This window comes from Cetorhinus maximus, chromosome 22, assembly GCF_964194155.1.
Source record: "Cetorhinus maximus chromosome 22, sCetMax3.hap1.1, whole genome shotgun sequence".
Lineage (NCBI taxonomy): Eukaryota > Metazoa > Chordata > Chondrichthyes > Lamniformes > Cetorhinidae > Cetorhinus > Cetorhinus maximus.
This window is the reverse complement of record NC_135900.1, coordinates 49074264-49090383: the sequence shown is the minus strand read 5'-3', so window position 1 is coordinate 49090383 and position 16120 is coordinate 49074264. Positions and strand designations below refer to the sequence as shown.

General features: G+C 43.1%; 1 protein-coding gene across 1 annotated transcript in view; it reads left to right on the top strand.

The window, feature by feature from the left end:
* Positions 1–697: 697 nt before the first annotated feature.
* wnt5b (wingless-type MMTV integration site family, member 5b) overlaps positions 698–16120 on the top strand; it is a 152059-nt gene continuing 136636 nt past the window's right edge. Inside the window, exon 1 of the mRNA XM_078568274.1 lies at positions 698–1925. Coding sequence (XP_078424400.1) covers positions 1920–1925 — 6 coding nt within the window. The 5' untranslated portion in view covers positions 698–1919. The remainder of the gene's footprint in view (positions 1926–16120) is intronic.

The following is a 16120-nucleotide window of genomic DNA, read 5'->3' as shown; positions in this document are numbered from 1 at the left end:
GGTGTTCAGGAATTTGGAACAGTTTATTAAAAAAATAAATTAACTGAAATTCGTATAAAATTGAGGAAGTTTCGATTTTATTCTGATATGAAATTGACTGGTGCTCACTTTCTTAGAAAGGAGGGACTGTTTCACTGTTCAGTCAAAAGCTTAGAAGATACAGTTTTATCTCTGGTAAAACGAAAGGTAAGGATTTCAAATGACAGTGACGATATCAGATTGGAGAATCAAAGAAACTTAAGCAAAATCGAGTCTCAAAACTCGGCCACAGGCAGTGAACAGAGAAGATAAGTGAAAAATTTGGGATGATTTAGGGAATGTGGGCGGTACAGGGTCGTGGAGAAGGGGTGACAGGAGGATTTGTGATAATTAAATATTTTAAAAATATCATTTTAAACTGCTTTATTCGCGTATTATTTCCTGCTCATTGCTATTGTTGAGGAGACTGTACACATTAAAACACGACCAATACCTAAAATAGGTCACTACAAAGCTCAGAAACTAATCATCCCTGATTGTTTCGCAGCTTTAACTCTGACAAAATGTACCAATGCTAACTCTGTCTTCCCCCTCGAGTTTTTTTTAAAATCAAGCTATATGAGTTTTGTTGTGAATTACTTTACATTTGAGATCCGGGACAGTCTCGCTTTAAGGCGTTAACCTGCCAATGGGCTGTGCGCAAGGCGGTAAGTGCGCAGGCGCGGGTCTCTGTCTCAGGTAGCAGTGTTAAGTCGGACTTCGGGAGCAGCGCTTTGCAAAACGACTCTGTTCAACTTAAACAGCTTGACCTCCAGCCACCGAACCTCAGTACAGAGGCAGCGAAGGCGAGGACAACGTCTCCTGCACAAAGATCAGGCAGAAACGAATCGCGCTTTCACTGATCCAAAGGGGGTGAGAGAGAGAGAGAAAGCGTCAGCAAGATAAAGCGGAGTTTCTTCTTAAAAAGGCAACATAAAAAGTTTTTGAAAACTTTTGCAATACTTTGCAGAAGTTTGCATGTTCAACTATTAGTGCACTGCAGAGATTAACTTGCTCCCGGCTGAGAGTGGCCGTTGGTTGAACGCAATTCTTGGACTGCTGGATGTGTTACTTTGTCAACTTGAGGGGTGCATGTGTGGACCAAAATAGCCCTTTAGTGGAAACTAGGAACTCGAGAAGAGAGGCAAGTGATCGCAGCTGGGAGCTCTGGGAGTGGAGAGTGAATCGATTTGCTGTCGGAGAAGGTTACTGAAAAAACAAACCGAACACCAAAGAGAGAAAGTACTTTTGTGAAAGATCTGATTTCTTTCAAGTGGGTTCACGTTTTCAGCATTTTCTTCGCAATTCCTGTGACAGCCGGTTGTGAAATGGCTGAAGCGCGTTACAACAGACTCGGGCTCTGACAGGACAAGGCTGGCAAACAAAAATACACAAACACACCAAATTGATGAAGTGACACTCGATTTGAAAAAATAATTGTCTCTCAGGTAAACTAGCCTGCACCCGTTGTAAATAAAATATAAAACCGAAGGACAAACTTTCAAAACCTAAAGCTAACTCCAGTAAAAGGACAAAAGTGAGATAAAGTATTAGAGGACGGAAACGATCAGAATTGCAGTGAAAAGAGGGGAGAGGTTAGCCGACTCTGTGTGAGGGGGAATTGAGAGCTAGAGGAGTTAAAGGATTGGAAGAACTCTTCATGTGCTGGTGTTGGTGTGTGGAGTTATGGACCTAAACCTGAAAGAGTTTCAATAACAGGTGCAACATGCTCACACAAGCCAGTTCCATTCCTCTTACTGCCCTGGAATCCTGAGAACCAACTGCTTCGTGGTCGCTCTGTTGGCTTCTTCATCCAGTGAGTTTTATTCTAAACAGCACCACAGAGGAACTCTGATTAACTCCAATAGCCTGGATATTTATCCCGTAATCTGACCCTGAAAATGCAGGTGAGTGTTCGCCTTTCTGTTCCTTTTGTTGAAGCGAGGTATGAAAATGGGTGAAGATAAAATGTTAGTTCGGTGCTGAAAATGATCTTATTGTTACTATAAATTGTTTGCTCTTGACAGCAGAATGTTGCAGAGCGAGTGCAGTATTGTTCTCCTCGGTAGGTGTTTGTTTTACCTTGTTTGGAGCTTGTGTTTGCAGGTTTGAAAAAGAACAGTGATAAGATACCTTTATCACTCAGCCCACCTATGTTACCTTTCCCCCCATACTGCATTTAGTTTCGCATTTCCCCAATGTCATTTTCCTTTTTTCTAATGCATCTGTCGCTGTTATTTTACATCGGAGTTCACGCCTTCAAAAATCTGACTGGAATATAATTCATGGAACCTATCATTTCAATGGACTTGGAACAGGAGCCGCCGCTATAGAGCAAATATCTGTTTTAGCAGAATTCAATTGAATTTGAGCTGTACCGTTTAAAACTCTTCTAATTCATGCAATGCCTTGCTTTGACAGACCATTTACCTTGTTGTATTCCATACGTTTGTTCAAATATTACGAGAACATTTTAAAAATATTTAGTTCATCCTCCGAGTTTATGAACTAGTTTTCCAAGTGCACGATGTTGTTTATCCTACCTATTTCTGTTTAATTTGATTTTTTTTCTATATACTACATAACCTGTGGCAGTTTTATGTACCAAAATTTCTGTCGGTGGTTTTCGAGACAATAGATGATTAACTCATGGGCTCTCATTCGGGGGGCATTTGGATCCTCGACCACCCTCCCCAGAAATATCTACGGTTGCTGACAGCAGACAAAAACATTAAGCGAGCGACCAATTTTACATGGGAGAAATCAGTTTCTCCTTGGAAACTGACATTGACACACATGTGCCTTACAGCTGGAATGTGGTAGGCTTTGGTTGAGTGGCGAAGGGAGAGGCTAGCTGTGCCTGGCGGTTATGTTGGTTGGAACAGATTAAAAAAACATTAAGTTGTGTTTAAATTGAACCATAAGGAGTGACAGGCGATCTGTGTCCGGTCACAGTGATCGGGGAACAATCCATGAAATTGATCCATTTGTGTGTGTACAGGGGAGGGGAGGCGAGGCATTCCACCCACCCCCCTCACCCAAACTGATTTAGCTCATGTTCCCTTGGGGGGGGCGGTGGGGAAACAGCTTTTTAATCTGTCCGGATCAGTCCCTGGCTCCAGCACATCTTCTGGCTGATTAAATCACTTCACAAAGCACTTTAAACAAACAGCCGCCGAGCTCGGCAATACGGCTCCCAAAATGTCGCGTAACACAGAAACGGCCAGCTCAGGAAATTTCCGGGAAAGGTGGATTTCATTACATTTTTCATGGGAGGTTTTGGAAGAACAACCGTTACATTCGTGCTTATTGAGTGCGCGAGTGTAACGTGCTGGTTGGTGCTAAACATCATGGAACCCGACGTAAACTTCCAATAAGGTTAAAGTCAAGGGTTTTTTTTTTGAGTTGTTGTACATTAAATGAATGGCCATCGTCGAGTACTTAAGACTTTAACTTCTGCCGCCTTTAAAAATAAATTATTTCCCGACGTGTAGTTCCACGCTAAACTAAAGATAGGTGAAGTGTGTAAGTATTTTAAATAGTTCAGATAAAGTCAGTAAAGGAGATGATGTTGTTGGTTGTTGTTGATTCAAACCAGATCTGTGTTAAGTCAGACTGCGGGCCTTCATCCAGACAAGACTCCCTCCCTTTCCTTTCCGAAGAAAGAGCTTCCCTCTCTCGGCAACACTACCGCTGCCTTCTCGGCTCACCAACAGGCTCGTAAACTGCACTCAGGGCTGAGCGTGGTTTAAGAGCGGCATTTAGCATCACTGGGGCTTCGGAAACCCTTTAGAGAACTAGAACAGAGAGAAACTGGCGGCGGCTGTTTTGTTCCACAGCTCATTACTCTCAGCGTGTGCTCACTCGCTATTCGTCGTTATGATTTTTTTTAAAAATGGGAAACTAATTGCACTGGATCCATAGATTCCGCTTGAATGGTTAACCCATATTAACATAGATCATGAGTGATCCCGTCATTCCTTTTACAATGAGGACCTCTTACCAATTTTCACACATCTGGTCATGCAGATTTTGAAAAGATTATCGATTATTTCACGTCATACTTTGTAAGCAGGCACGGTCCGTATTGCGGCTAGGTAAAGGGGTCGTTATACGTGTAAATAAATGGTTTAGCATCGGGCATTTTCCACGCAGTAACAGTGAATCAGCATGACTTTGAATGAGAACATTAATTGAAATGATAGTTCTGTAATGTGCACTCCAGTGGAGTCTTTTTTTTTGTCAGATTAACGAAGCTTGAAATATGTGAGTGACCAAATTTCATGCAGCAAAACACAGAATAAAGGAAAAGGGGGGGGGGGATTCCAGGAAGCCAGCCGTACCCAGGTTCCTCAGATGCAACACCAAGTTCATTCATCCGCACAACTTTCCGAGTTCGCGTGATCGGATTTCAAAAAGTGCTGAAACCCCGAAGCTAACCTGTAGCAAATGTTGCCTCTCGCTGGCAGAACTCTGTTACTGCAGGTGCTTCCCGGCCACATTGAAACTTCGGCGGAAAAAACTTTTCCTCGCAATGTTTAAAACGGTTATCTAGCTCTGTACGATAATCAGTTCGAAGAACAAGTCAACATAACATGCTAATTCATTTCGATTGAAAGCAATGATCGACAAAAAAAAGTTAATCGCCCAAATGATTGATAACTGTTTGTTTAATCCGCGGGTCAAATCGCAAAGTATCGTCCATTTCCGGTTATACAGAAATCTTGATCGAGTGCCCCAATTCTAATTTATCACCAGTCCTCCCATTACACACAAATCCTGTTCCAATTACTCAATTTCAATGTACCATCTGCTCTTATGACAGAGAAACTCCGATTCAATTACACAATTGCCTTGGTCCCATCTAAGTCCGATACACAAATCCTGATTAACTTGTGCCATCTTTTTGTATTATTATTACATTCAAACATCTTGACCTGGATCAGTTGGAACTGTAGAGTGAAATTTCATCATACAGACCAGAAAATATCAAGATTCAATCTCCCAGCCAATACTAAATTGGTGTGGGGATCTCCGTTCACATTCCTAGGCTTGAGAAGAGAAAACTAGCTAAGCTCCTGTTGGATAGTGTACTTGTCTGAATGTTGGGTCAGTACAAGAATAGGCTCAGCTGTGTTGCCACCAGTGATCAGGGAAACCTACCAGCACCTCCTGTCTGGGCTTACACATGAAAAATGACGGTGTGCATGTGATGCTGGTATCTGTAAAATGTGCATCAGCTTGTGTCAGCTTCAGTATGAAAGGGGAAAACACTAGGCAAAAAAAAAACTCCTGGTGAAGTCACATGAACACGTAGCTTCCCTATTTAGTTTTACCATAAAAGAAACAATCTTGATGCAACCAGAGAATCAGATTTTTGATTTTCATATGTATGATACCAAATGTGTGAGGAAATGTGCACACCAGAATTTAGCTTTTATTAATAGTTTATGGCAGAGTGCATATTTGCATTGTACCCCATTTTTTCCAAAGCATTGAATCAAAATGCTCACTTATAATTCCCTGCCTGACCTCTCTCTTTCATACCTCTGCAATATTCTCCAGCCATGAACCTCATCTGTACCCTTCAGCCTTGGAATGACCTCTGTAAGCTTCTTTGCTGTGCTAGCTTTCTATGCACTTTTATAAGCTTCCTCACAATGTTCTGCTCAAAACCAGTCTTTATAACCATGCTTGTTATCACTCAAAAGTACTTAATTGGTTGTGATGCACTTTGGGAATACATGGTAAGCATGGTAAGTGTCCCTTTTCCTCCTTTTCCTTCTCTTCTTAGTTCTTCTCTTCTTCCTTGGCATTTATTCTTCTTTCACCTTGGGATATCACCTTGGGATATTTTACTTTCTGTAAGTCATTGTACAAAACTAAGTTATCAGAAGAGCTTCACTCACTAGTGTTCAAATGCTGATAATGTTTTAAGGTACTCAGACTGTCCTGTTGGCTCTCTTTTAATGATAAGAATTTGAAAAATGAAGCTTGGAGCCCTTGCAACATTTAAACTTCATTTTGTGCTACAATGGGTTGTAAAGCTGAAGCAGTGTTAGATTATATCTTTTACCTATGTCTGCTTTGGGTGATTTCACATCTGAATTATGTTTCACACTGTTTGCATTGATGCAGACCATTTAGTTTCAATGACCTATAAGCATGTGAGTGAATTGGAACATTGTGTGTGTATGTGTGTGTACATGTGTGTTAATGAACATAAGTATTCGAATTCATGAGCATACTAGTGAGTTCAGTCCAAGGTATATCTGAACATCTTGAACTCATAAGATGTTCAGTTTTATTAATGAGTTTGATGAGCGGTATAATGCTAGTTAAATGAAGCTATTAGCAGACAAAAAGTCAATGAGGACTCTTGAACAGTACTAGAAACAGAGGTGAAATATTAAAAGTGAACATTTTCTGTGTAATAGTGGCTACTTCAAATAATCAAACCCAAATAAAACAAACATTTCTAGAGTTTTAAACACATGTGAAGCCAATGGATATTACCCCCATTTTGTTGACATCATTTGATTTTAACTGTACTCCATGCTTTGTTTATAAAACCCAAACAAAAATTAATTACAGTGCAGTTAAATTGCCACTTTCATATCAATGTAAAGTGGTTTCACCAAAATCCATTACTATTCAGATTCAAGTCCCTGCACTGTAAGTAACTTTCAAAAAATGTGTTTTTAATTTTAAATGTTTTACTGCTCTGACCTGACTGGTGCTGAACTTCTTGAGTGTTATTGCAGCTGCACTCATCCAGGAAACTGGTAAGTATTCCATCACACTCCTAACCTGAGACTTGTAGATGATGAAGAGGCTTGGAGCTGTCAGGAGCTGAGCCACTTGCTACAGAGTGCCCAGTCTCTGTGTAGCTATTGTATTGATATGGCTGGTAAAACTTTTAGTCAGTGGTGACTCCCAAGATATTGATGTTGAGAGACTCAATGATAGTAGTTGAATATCTGGGAAATGGTTGGATTATTTCTTATTCAAATGGTAATTGACTGGAATTTATATCATGCAAATGTTGTCTACCACTTCTCTACCACTTATTTGCCCAAATGTAGATGTTATCTAGATCCTGCTGTAGGAATGGTATCAGCTGTGACTTCTACCATAAAAAAAAAGGCAAGAGCAACAATGTTGTGGGAACATCATTGCCTTGTATACTATCCTGACATGAACATATGTATATAATTGTTCCTTCACTGTCTCTGATTCAGAATCCTGGAATTCCCAGACCTGATACTGTTGCAGGGATACCATCATCAGGAGGCTGACAGTAGTTAAGGAGATGGTCCACCATCACTTCTCAGGACAACTGGGGATGGGCAACAATTGTGGTCATTTCCCACATTCTGAGGATAAATGAGTGTCTTATATTGTTACAAATGAGTGCTTTCAATAAGAAGTGTGATTTTAGAAAACTTCAATATTTATTAGTTTGATTAAATTATTATAACTGCTTTTAATATTTAAAATTTTGAAGGGAAGGATCCTGCACGACAAACCTTCTTGACTGTTTTGAAGAAGTAACATGCAGAATTGACAATTTTGATTATTTATATCTAGACTTTAGATAACGTTCTACGTCAATGTTTCAGATGCTTAAGGGAGTAGGTATGTAAGCTATACCTTACAGGAAATTAAGAATTGGCACAAAGAGAGAAAGCAGTAGGTAATAATTGGGGGAGCTATTTCAAACTTGGGAGGTATATCAAATTGAATGCTTCTGTGGGCTCGCCGAGACTAAATTCTATTTAAAGGTCCAATTTTACAAAGAAAATATAATTTGGTAAATTTTCAAATGATCCTAAGCAATAGGATAGGAATTGTCAAATCTACTGTGAGAATTAGGAAACTGTAGCAGATCTAGATAAAATTTACAAGTGGGCAAGGTTCAATAAGTGGATGGTATTGTACACTTGGAGAGATGCTCAATGAATGGTTCTGAACCAGGTAGGGGACAGGCTGAAAGAAATCTGGAAGAATCTAAGCACGTCCATTCATTACAAAGTGGCAATCAAAATGTAAACAGAACACTAAGGTGTTAAAAACAAAAAACTATTGCGGATGTTGGAAATCCAAAACAAAAACAGAATTACCTGGAAAAACTCAGCAGGTCTGGCAGCATCGGCGGAGAAGAAAAGAGTTGACGTTTCGAGTCCTCATGACTCTTCAGCAGAACTGAGTAAAGTTAGGAGAGGGGTGAAATATAAGCTGGTTTCAGGTGGGGGGTGGGTTGGGGGGAGAGAAGTTGGGGGGGGTGGTAGTAGGGACAAGCAAGCAGTGATAGGAGCAGATAATCAAAAGATGTTACAGACAAAGGAACAAAGACGTGTTAAAGGTGGTGATATTATCTAAGAGAATGTGCTAATTAAGAATGGATGGCAGGACACTCAAGGTACAGCTCCAGTGGGGGTGGGGTGGAAAGACTGACAGGGCATTACAGTATAGATTTAAAAATAATGGAAATAGGTGGGAAAAGAAAAATCTATATAAATTATTGGAAAAAACAAAAGGGAGGGGGAAGAAATGGAAAGGGGGTGGGGATGGGGGAGGGAGTTCAAGATCTAAAGTTGTTGAATTCAATATTCAGTCCGGAAGGCTGTAAAGTACCTAGTCGGAAGATGAGGTGCTGTTCCTCCAGTTTGCGTTGGGCTTCACTGGAACAATGCAGCAAGCCAAGGACAGACATGTGGGCAAGAGAGCAGGGTGGAGTGTTAAAATGGCAAGTGACAGGGAGGTTTGGGTCTTTCTTGCGGACAGACCGCAGGTGTTCTGCAAAGCGGTCGCCCAGTTTACGTTTGGTCTCTCCAATGTAGAGGAGACCGCATTGGGAGCAACGAATGCAGTAGACTAAGTTAGGGCAAATACAAGTGAAATGCTGCTTTACTTGAAAGGAGTGTTTGGGACCTTGGACGGTGAGGAGAGAGTAAGTGAAGGGGCAGGTGTTGCATCTTCTGCGTGGGCATGGGGAGGTGCCATAGGTGGTGGTTGAGGAGTAGGGGGTGATGGAGGAGTGGACCAGGGTGTCCCGGAGGGAACGAACCCTACGGAATGCCGCCAGGGGGTGTGAAGGAAAGATGTGTTTGGTGGTGGCATCATGCTGGAGTTGGCGGAAATGGCGGAGGATGATCCTTTGATTGCGGAGGCTGGTGGGGTGATAAGTGAGGACAAGGGGGACCCTATCATGTTTCTGGGAAGGAGGAGAAGGCGTGAAGAAAGGAGAAGGAAGAAGGAGTTCCTTAACCGAGGTTTTCCACCCACGGTCGTTGACAGGGCCCTCAACCGTGTCCGGCCCATCTCCCACGCATCAGCCCTCACGCCTTCTCCTCCCTCCCAGAAACATGATAGGGTCCCCCTTGTCCTCACTTATCACCCCACCAGCCTCCGCATTCAAAGGATCATCCTCTGCCATTTCCGCCAACTCCAGCATGATGCCACCACCAAACACATCTTCCCTTCACCCCCCCTGGCGGCATTCCGTAGGGATCGTTCCCTCCGTGACACACTGGTCCACTCCTCCATCACCCCCTACTCCTCAACCCCCACCTATGGCACCTCCCCATGCCCACGCAGAAGATGCAACACCTGCCTCTTCACTTACTCTCTCCTCACCGTCCAAGGGCCCAAACACTCCTTTCAAGTGAAGCAGCATTTCACTTGCATTTCCCCTAACTTAGTCTACTGCACTCGTTGCTCCCAATGCGGTCTCCTCTACATTGGAGAGACCAAACGTAAACTGGGCGACCGCTTTGTAGAACACCTGCGCTCTGTCCGCAAGAAAGACCCAAACCTCCCTGTCGCTTGCCATTTTAACACTCCACTCTCTTGCTCTCTTGCCCACATGTCTGTCCTTGGCTTGCTGCATTGTTCCAGTGAAGCCCAACGCAAATTGGAGGAACAGCACTTCATCTTCCGACTAGGCACTTTACAGTCTTCTGGACTGAATATTGAATTCAATAACTTTAGATCTTGAACTCCATCCTCCATCCCCACCCCCTTTCCATTTCTTCCCCCTCCCTTTTGTTTTTTTCCAATAATTTATATAGATTTTTCTTTTCCCACCTATTTCCATTATTTTTAAATCTATACTGTAATGCCCTGTCAGTCTTTCCACCCCACCCCCACTGGAGCTGTACCTTGAGTGTCCTGCCATCCATTCTTAATTAGCACATTCTCTTAGATAATATCACCACCTTTAACACGTCTTTGTTCCTTTGTCTGTAACATCTTTTGATTATCTGCTCCTATCACTGCTTGCTTGTCCCTACTACCACCACCCCCCCCAAACTTCTCTCCCCCAACCCCACCTCCCACCTTAAACCAGCTTATATTTCACCCCTCTCCTAACTTTACTCAGTTCTGCTGAAGAGTCATGAGGACATCAACTCTTTTCTTCTCTGCCGATGCTGCCAGACCTGCTGAGTTTTTCCAGAACACTAAGCTGTATTGCCAAGTGAGTAGAATAAAAGTTTGTTTGGCATCCGCATGTATGTCACTTTTGGATTGAAGGTCGTCTGTTGTGGCTGTGGAGGCCAACTCACGAGTGGCAATCCCCTTCCACAGCTGGCACAAATGAATAACATTGGCCCGATGGCAACTGATTTTTTTTTCCCTTCCACCAGGTTCTCTTTTCCGCCATCTGGACATTTCTCTTGTTCTCTGCTTTTTCCACACCCTTCCTGACTGTTTGTCACCAGGCACTCTAGTCAGCAGCAAGGACTTCTTATGCATCAACTCTGAGGTCTTGCTTGCAGATGGCTTCACATCGCAGATGTGGGGGAGACCAGTTAGTCTCGTGCCGATAGCAAGCTTGCCACAGAGCATGTCTTTGGGAATGCAGCTGTCATCGATTTGGTGCATATGACTCAGCCAACGGAGTTACCGCTGATTTAAGAGGGCAAACATGGTAGTGATTTCTGTATGCTGGTGTACATCCATATTCAGCACTCTGCCTCGCCAGGAGATGCCCAATATTCATCTGAGACAGCAGAGGCGGAAGCTGTGCAGCTTTGCTTGGCTTGTATAAATTGTCCATGCCTTGCTACTGCAAAGGAGGGCACTGAGAACACAAGTCTGGTACACATGGAGCTTTATATTTTCAGATCCTTTACTGTTGGTTCAACATGCCTTCACAATTTTGAAATGTAACTGCGGCCTTGGCAATCCTGGTGCTAATTTTGGCATCAAGAGACAGGTTGTTGGTGATTGTCGATCCATGGTATGTGAAACTTCCGACAAACTCCAGAATGAGGTGGTTGTTGTTGGTGGAAGGTAGAGTCTCTACATCCTGGCACATAACTTTGGTCTTCCTGATGCAGATTGTTAGTCCAAACTCCTTGCAGGCCCAGCAGGACCAATCTACAAGCTGCTGCAAGTGAACTTCAGTTTAGGATGTCAGTGTGGCATCATGAGCAAACAGCAGCTCACAAATGGGGACTTTAAATACTTTGCCTTTGGCATGCAGTCTTGCCAAGTTGAACAGTTTGCCATCAGCTCTGGTATGCAGAGAGATCCCCTCATTTGAGTTACCGAATGTACAATAGCAGCACGGAGAAGAATGTGCCAAAGAGAGTTGGCACCAGGATGCAGCACCCTTGGTTTACTCCACTGCTGATCTTGAAACTGTCTGATGTTGCTGCATTGCAACTGACGGAAAAGTGCTTGTTCTCATGGAAAGAAGAAATGACGTCCAGGAGGGCAGCTTATTTTCCGCAGCAGTTTGAAGAGTCAGTCTCTGCTAACGAGGTCAAAGGTCTTGGTGAGGTCTCTGAAGGCAATGTGGTCTGTGCTGTTTGCAGCACTTCTCCTGAAGTGAGAAAGTTATGTCCACTGTGGATCTGCCAGCTCTGAAGCCGCACTGAGGCTCAGGATAGATGTGTGATGCCAGGGTCTGCATTCTGATCAGAGCAACACAAGCAAAGACCTTCCCCACAATACTTGACAAGGAGATGCCCCTGTAACTGTTGCAGTCACTGTGATTTTCCCCTTGTTTTTGTACAAGGTGACTATGTTTGCAAAATGCATGTCTTGAGGCACACATCTTTCCTTCCAGCAGAGACACAAAACTTCATGGCTATGCTGAAGGAGTTTTCCACTTTTAATGATTTCATGTGGAATGCCATCATTTACAGGGGCATTACTACTGGCAAGACGGTTGATGGCCTTGTTGAGCTCTACTATGGTGAGCTCACTGTTCAGCTCCTCTGTGACAGGGAAGTCTGGAATAGGCTGAGAACTTCTTCTTCAGTGAGAACATTCTTCATTGCATAAAGTTACCTTTCCATCTGCTTGCTAGGTTCAGTGATGATCACCTCTGTCTTTGTCTTCAAGGAGGCTGATTTGTTTGCTGCTGGGCCAGTTGCTTTCTTAATTCATTTATACATCCCTCTAGCATCACCAGATTCAGCAGCAGATTGTATGCTGCTGCAGAGTTTCAACCAGTATTGATTGGCGCAGTGCCGAGCAGTCTGCTGAGAATTGTTTCTGGCAGCTCTGAGAGCATCTAGGTTTTGTTTGCTGGAGACTTGCTTGCAGTTCATGAGGGCTGTCCTCTTGGTTGCAATAACTGAGTCCATTTTAGTCCAATAAGCCTCAAACCGGTCATCATTCCTCTGAGCTCTTTTCCCATACGCAGTGAGTGTAAAGTTATTGCACTAGAGAGAGTGCAGAGGAGATTTACCAGGATTTTGCTTGGGCTAGAGAGTTTTAGTTATGAGGAGAGATTGGATAGACCGAGTTATTTTCCTTGGAGCAGAGGAGATTGAGAGGGGACATGATTGAGGTGTATAAAATTATGAGGGACATAGATAGGGTAGACAGGAAGGAACTTTTCCCCTTGGTGGAGGGATCAATAACCAGGGGGCATAGATTTAAGGTAAGGGGCAGGAGGTTTAGAGGGGATGTGAGGAAGAATTTTTTCACCCAGAGGGTGAACTCTCTGCCTGAAAGGGTGGTAGAGGCAGAAACTCTCATAACATTTAAGAAGTATTTGGATGTGCACTTGCGATGCCATGGCATACAAGGCTATGGGCCTAGTGCTGGAAAATGGGATTAGAATAGTTAGGTACTTGTTTGACCGGCGCAGACTCGATGGGCCGAAGGGCCTTTTCCTGTGCTGTAGACCTCTATGACTCTATGACTATGACTATTATAAATGGCGCTGCGCAGATGATTCCACTTTGACATTTCACTCTGGCATTGAGAGAACCTGATCGAGGATGTTGAAGAATTTCTGGGTCCTTTCAGGTTACTGGTACGGCAAGTGTTGACTCGAAGACAATCATTTTTCTTGGAGTGGTATAGCTTCCTTGGCTGAAACCTGACCTTGTGCACACCAGGGACTGGTCAGTGTCACAGTCAGCACTGTGATATCTGTGAGTGATAAAGACACAGTTGATGGTGGTGATGATAAGGTCTAGCTGGTGCCAGTGGCATGATCTCTGATGTCTCCAGGACACATTGTGGCTTGGTTTGGAAGTAGCTGTTTGTCATACAAAGTCGATGGTAACAGCATAGCTTCAGCAACCTCTGTACATTTTCTTTCATCTTGCTGAATCCCTGATGCACTGTGCAAGTTGACCAAGCTGTTTAGTCAGTACCTACCCTTGCGTTGAATTCCTTTCGTTTAGTGCCTTGGTGCTGGGAATTCTGCAAATGGTAATGTCAGTTGTCTTACAGAACTGATTCTTGACATCTCGGATGGAGGTGAGTGTCAGGGCATTGATGCACATGAGACTAAGTGGGCCCACACTTATTGACAGGCTAAGAGTCTCTCTGAATCTTCTGTGTGGGGGTGGGGTTCAATCATTGCAAGGAGCGTGTTTTTTTACTTGAAGCCCACTCCATGTTCTCATGTTGCCACTGGGCTTTCCCTTTCCAGAAGAATGTGTCGTATTTCTCTTTAAAGGGTCACTTTGAGTGAGCCTAGTTTTTTGTAGTGCAGCAATGACCACATTGAGCTTTGTAAGATCTTTGTCAATCACAGCTGTTTTGCATGCGTCACCAACCTGCAGAAAGTCATCAGTAAGGCCAGGACGCACGGTGCAAAAACCTGGTGTTGTCTTTGCTGAGTCTGCCTTTCCTGGTGCGTAGATTATTGACCCGCCAATCTAAGCTCCAAGCATTGATGCAAGCAGGCCCTGGCAGGACAGCACCTAATTAGGGAATGCCCAGCTTGGGGCAGGTGGTAGCTATCCAATGAGACGTAATGATCTGTCCCACCCTCAGAAGCAACTCTCGGCCTCATACTCTAAAGCAATAGAGTGAGAGCTTATAGCCAGTAACTGTTTTTCTTTCTGTGTTGTGCCAATATTAAACCACAAAGCTGGAGTATCCTCTCCTGGGCAGAGCCCTGAGCAAATAATTTGGAGACACTGAGTTGCCCCAGCATCGGGACACTTCCCCCTTCCTCACCCACCCCACCCCCACCTCCCCACCCCTCCCCCACGGCCTCCCCCTCCCCGCTGCCCTCTTCTCAGCATTACTAGTATTGTTCAAAGGAAAGGATAAAACCAGTATTGTTTGGTACCAGCTCTGTTGCAGGTGTTGCTGGAAGGCTGCCTGATAATTGACAAGTAACTGCCTGTGGAACTTCAATCCAGATTTTCTGTTGAGGTTTACTCCCTAGGCATTCTTCTCTCCAAAGACACCTACAAGTCATGAGGCTATTTACATATAGCAGGGGGTCTGGTTCATGAGCACTCAACCACACGCTGGTGGGCCTGCATGCCATATGTCTGGAGGCAGGGCCTCCTCCGAATCCCCTGTAGTTTAGCCTGGTACCCACTTTATGTATGTTGCCACGGGGAGGCGCTACTTAGGCTCTTCATCAGCAAGCCCTATGTACTGGTAGGGATAGGCATATGCACCTGGCTCTCTTTGCAATATTTGTACTGTTAGCTACCATTAGCCAGTGATAAGAGCTGAAAGCAAGTGTTGACAAGCAAACTAACCACTACACACAACCCACTACACTGACACACTTTACGCATTATGTCAACCAGAGAAACACCAGATTTGGATATAAAATTTAGGTAATAAAGGGCACAATATCAAAGTTTGTAGATCATACAAAAATACAGATTTAAGTGATTTCAGGAGGACGAAGATTGGGGAAGTAAATGCCAGATGAAATTTGATGTGGAGAAATGGCAAGTTATAGATTTTTAATAAAGATTAAAGAAGACAAACAGACTAAATGGTAACATTTCAAAAGAAATAGAAAAGCAGAAATTATTTTAGTTAATAGGTCAAGCAAAGAGATGATGAACTTGTACAAATCAATGGTGAGGCCGCAGTTAGAATATTTTGTGTACCTTACTTCAGGAAGGATGTCATGACCATAGAGAGTACAGAAGAGATTCACTAAGACAATACCAGAACAAGTTATGAGGAGATAATAGAGAGGTTGAGAGAGACTGGAGAAAGTGCAGAAAATATTTATAAGAATATTACCAGAATTTAAAGGATGTAACTATCAGGAAAAATTGAGTAGGCTGGACATCTTTTCTCTGGAAGAAAGACTAAGAGGAGACCTGATGGAAATATATAGAATACTATGCAGAATAGAAAATGCTGGACAAGAAGATATGAAGGCAAACAACCAAATAGCAAGTTTAGGACTGATGCAGTTAATTACTTCATGACAAACATGATCATTACCTGGAATGGTCATTTCATAGTGAGGCCAAAACACCAGAATACATACACATGAAAAAGGACAAGAAAAGTCCAACTTGCTCATCAAACATGTCCCATTCTGACATGGTGCAATTTACACATTGCACCAACCCCATTTCATCTTCCAAGTGAAGCAATGGTCTTGGAGAGGCAAAAACACGGACCCAAAAAAAAAAATCCTTTAGCCAATCTAGGAAGAAAAACTGGGAAATTTATATCAAAACTCCAAAGTCAATCAAGCAAGTTCCTGGAAACTGCAATGACTGATATTATTCTAAGTTAACCTTCTATAATTTTGAGTTATTTGAGAGCTAGTCAGATGCTGTGATGTGGGAACTATAAGTTTCTATGGGAAGATGGGCCAAATGACATTCTTTATGGTAAGAGAAATCTGCCA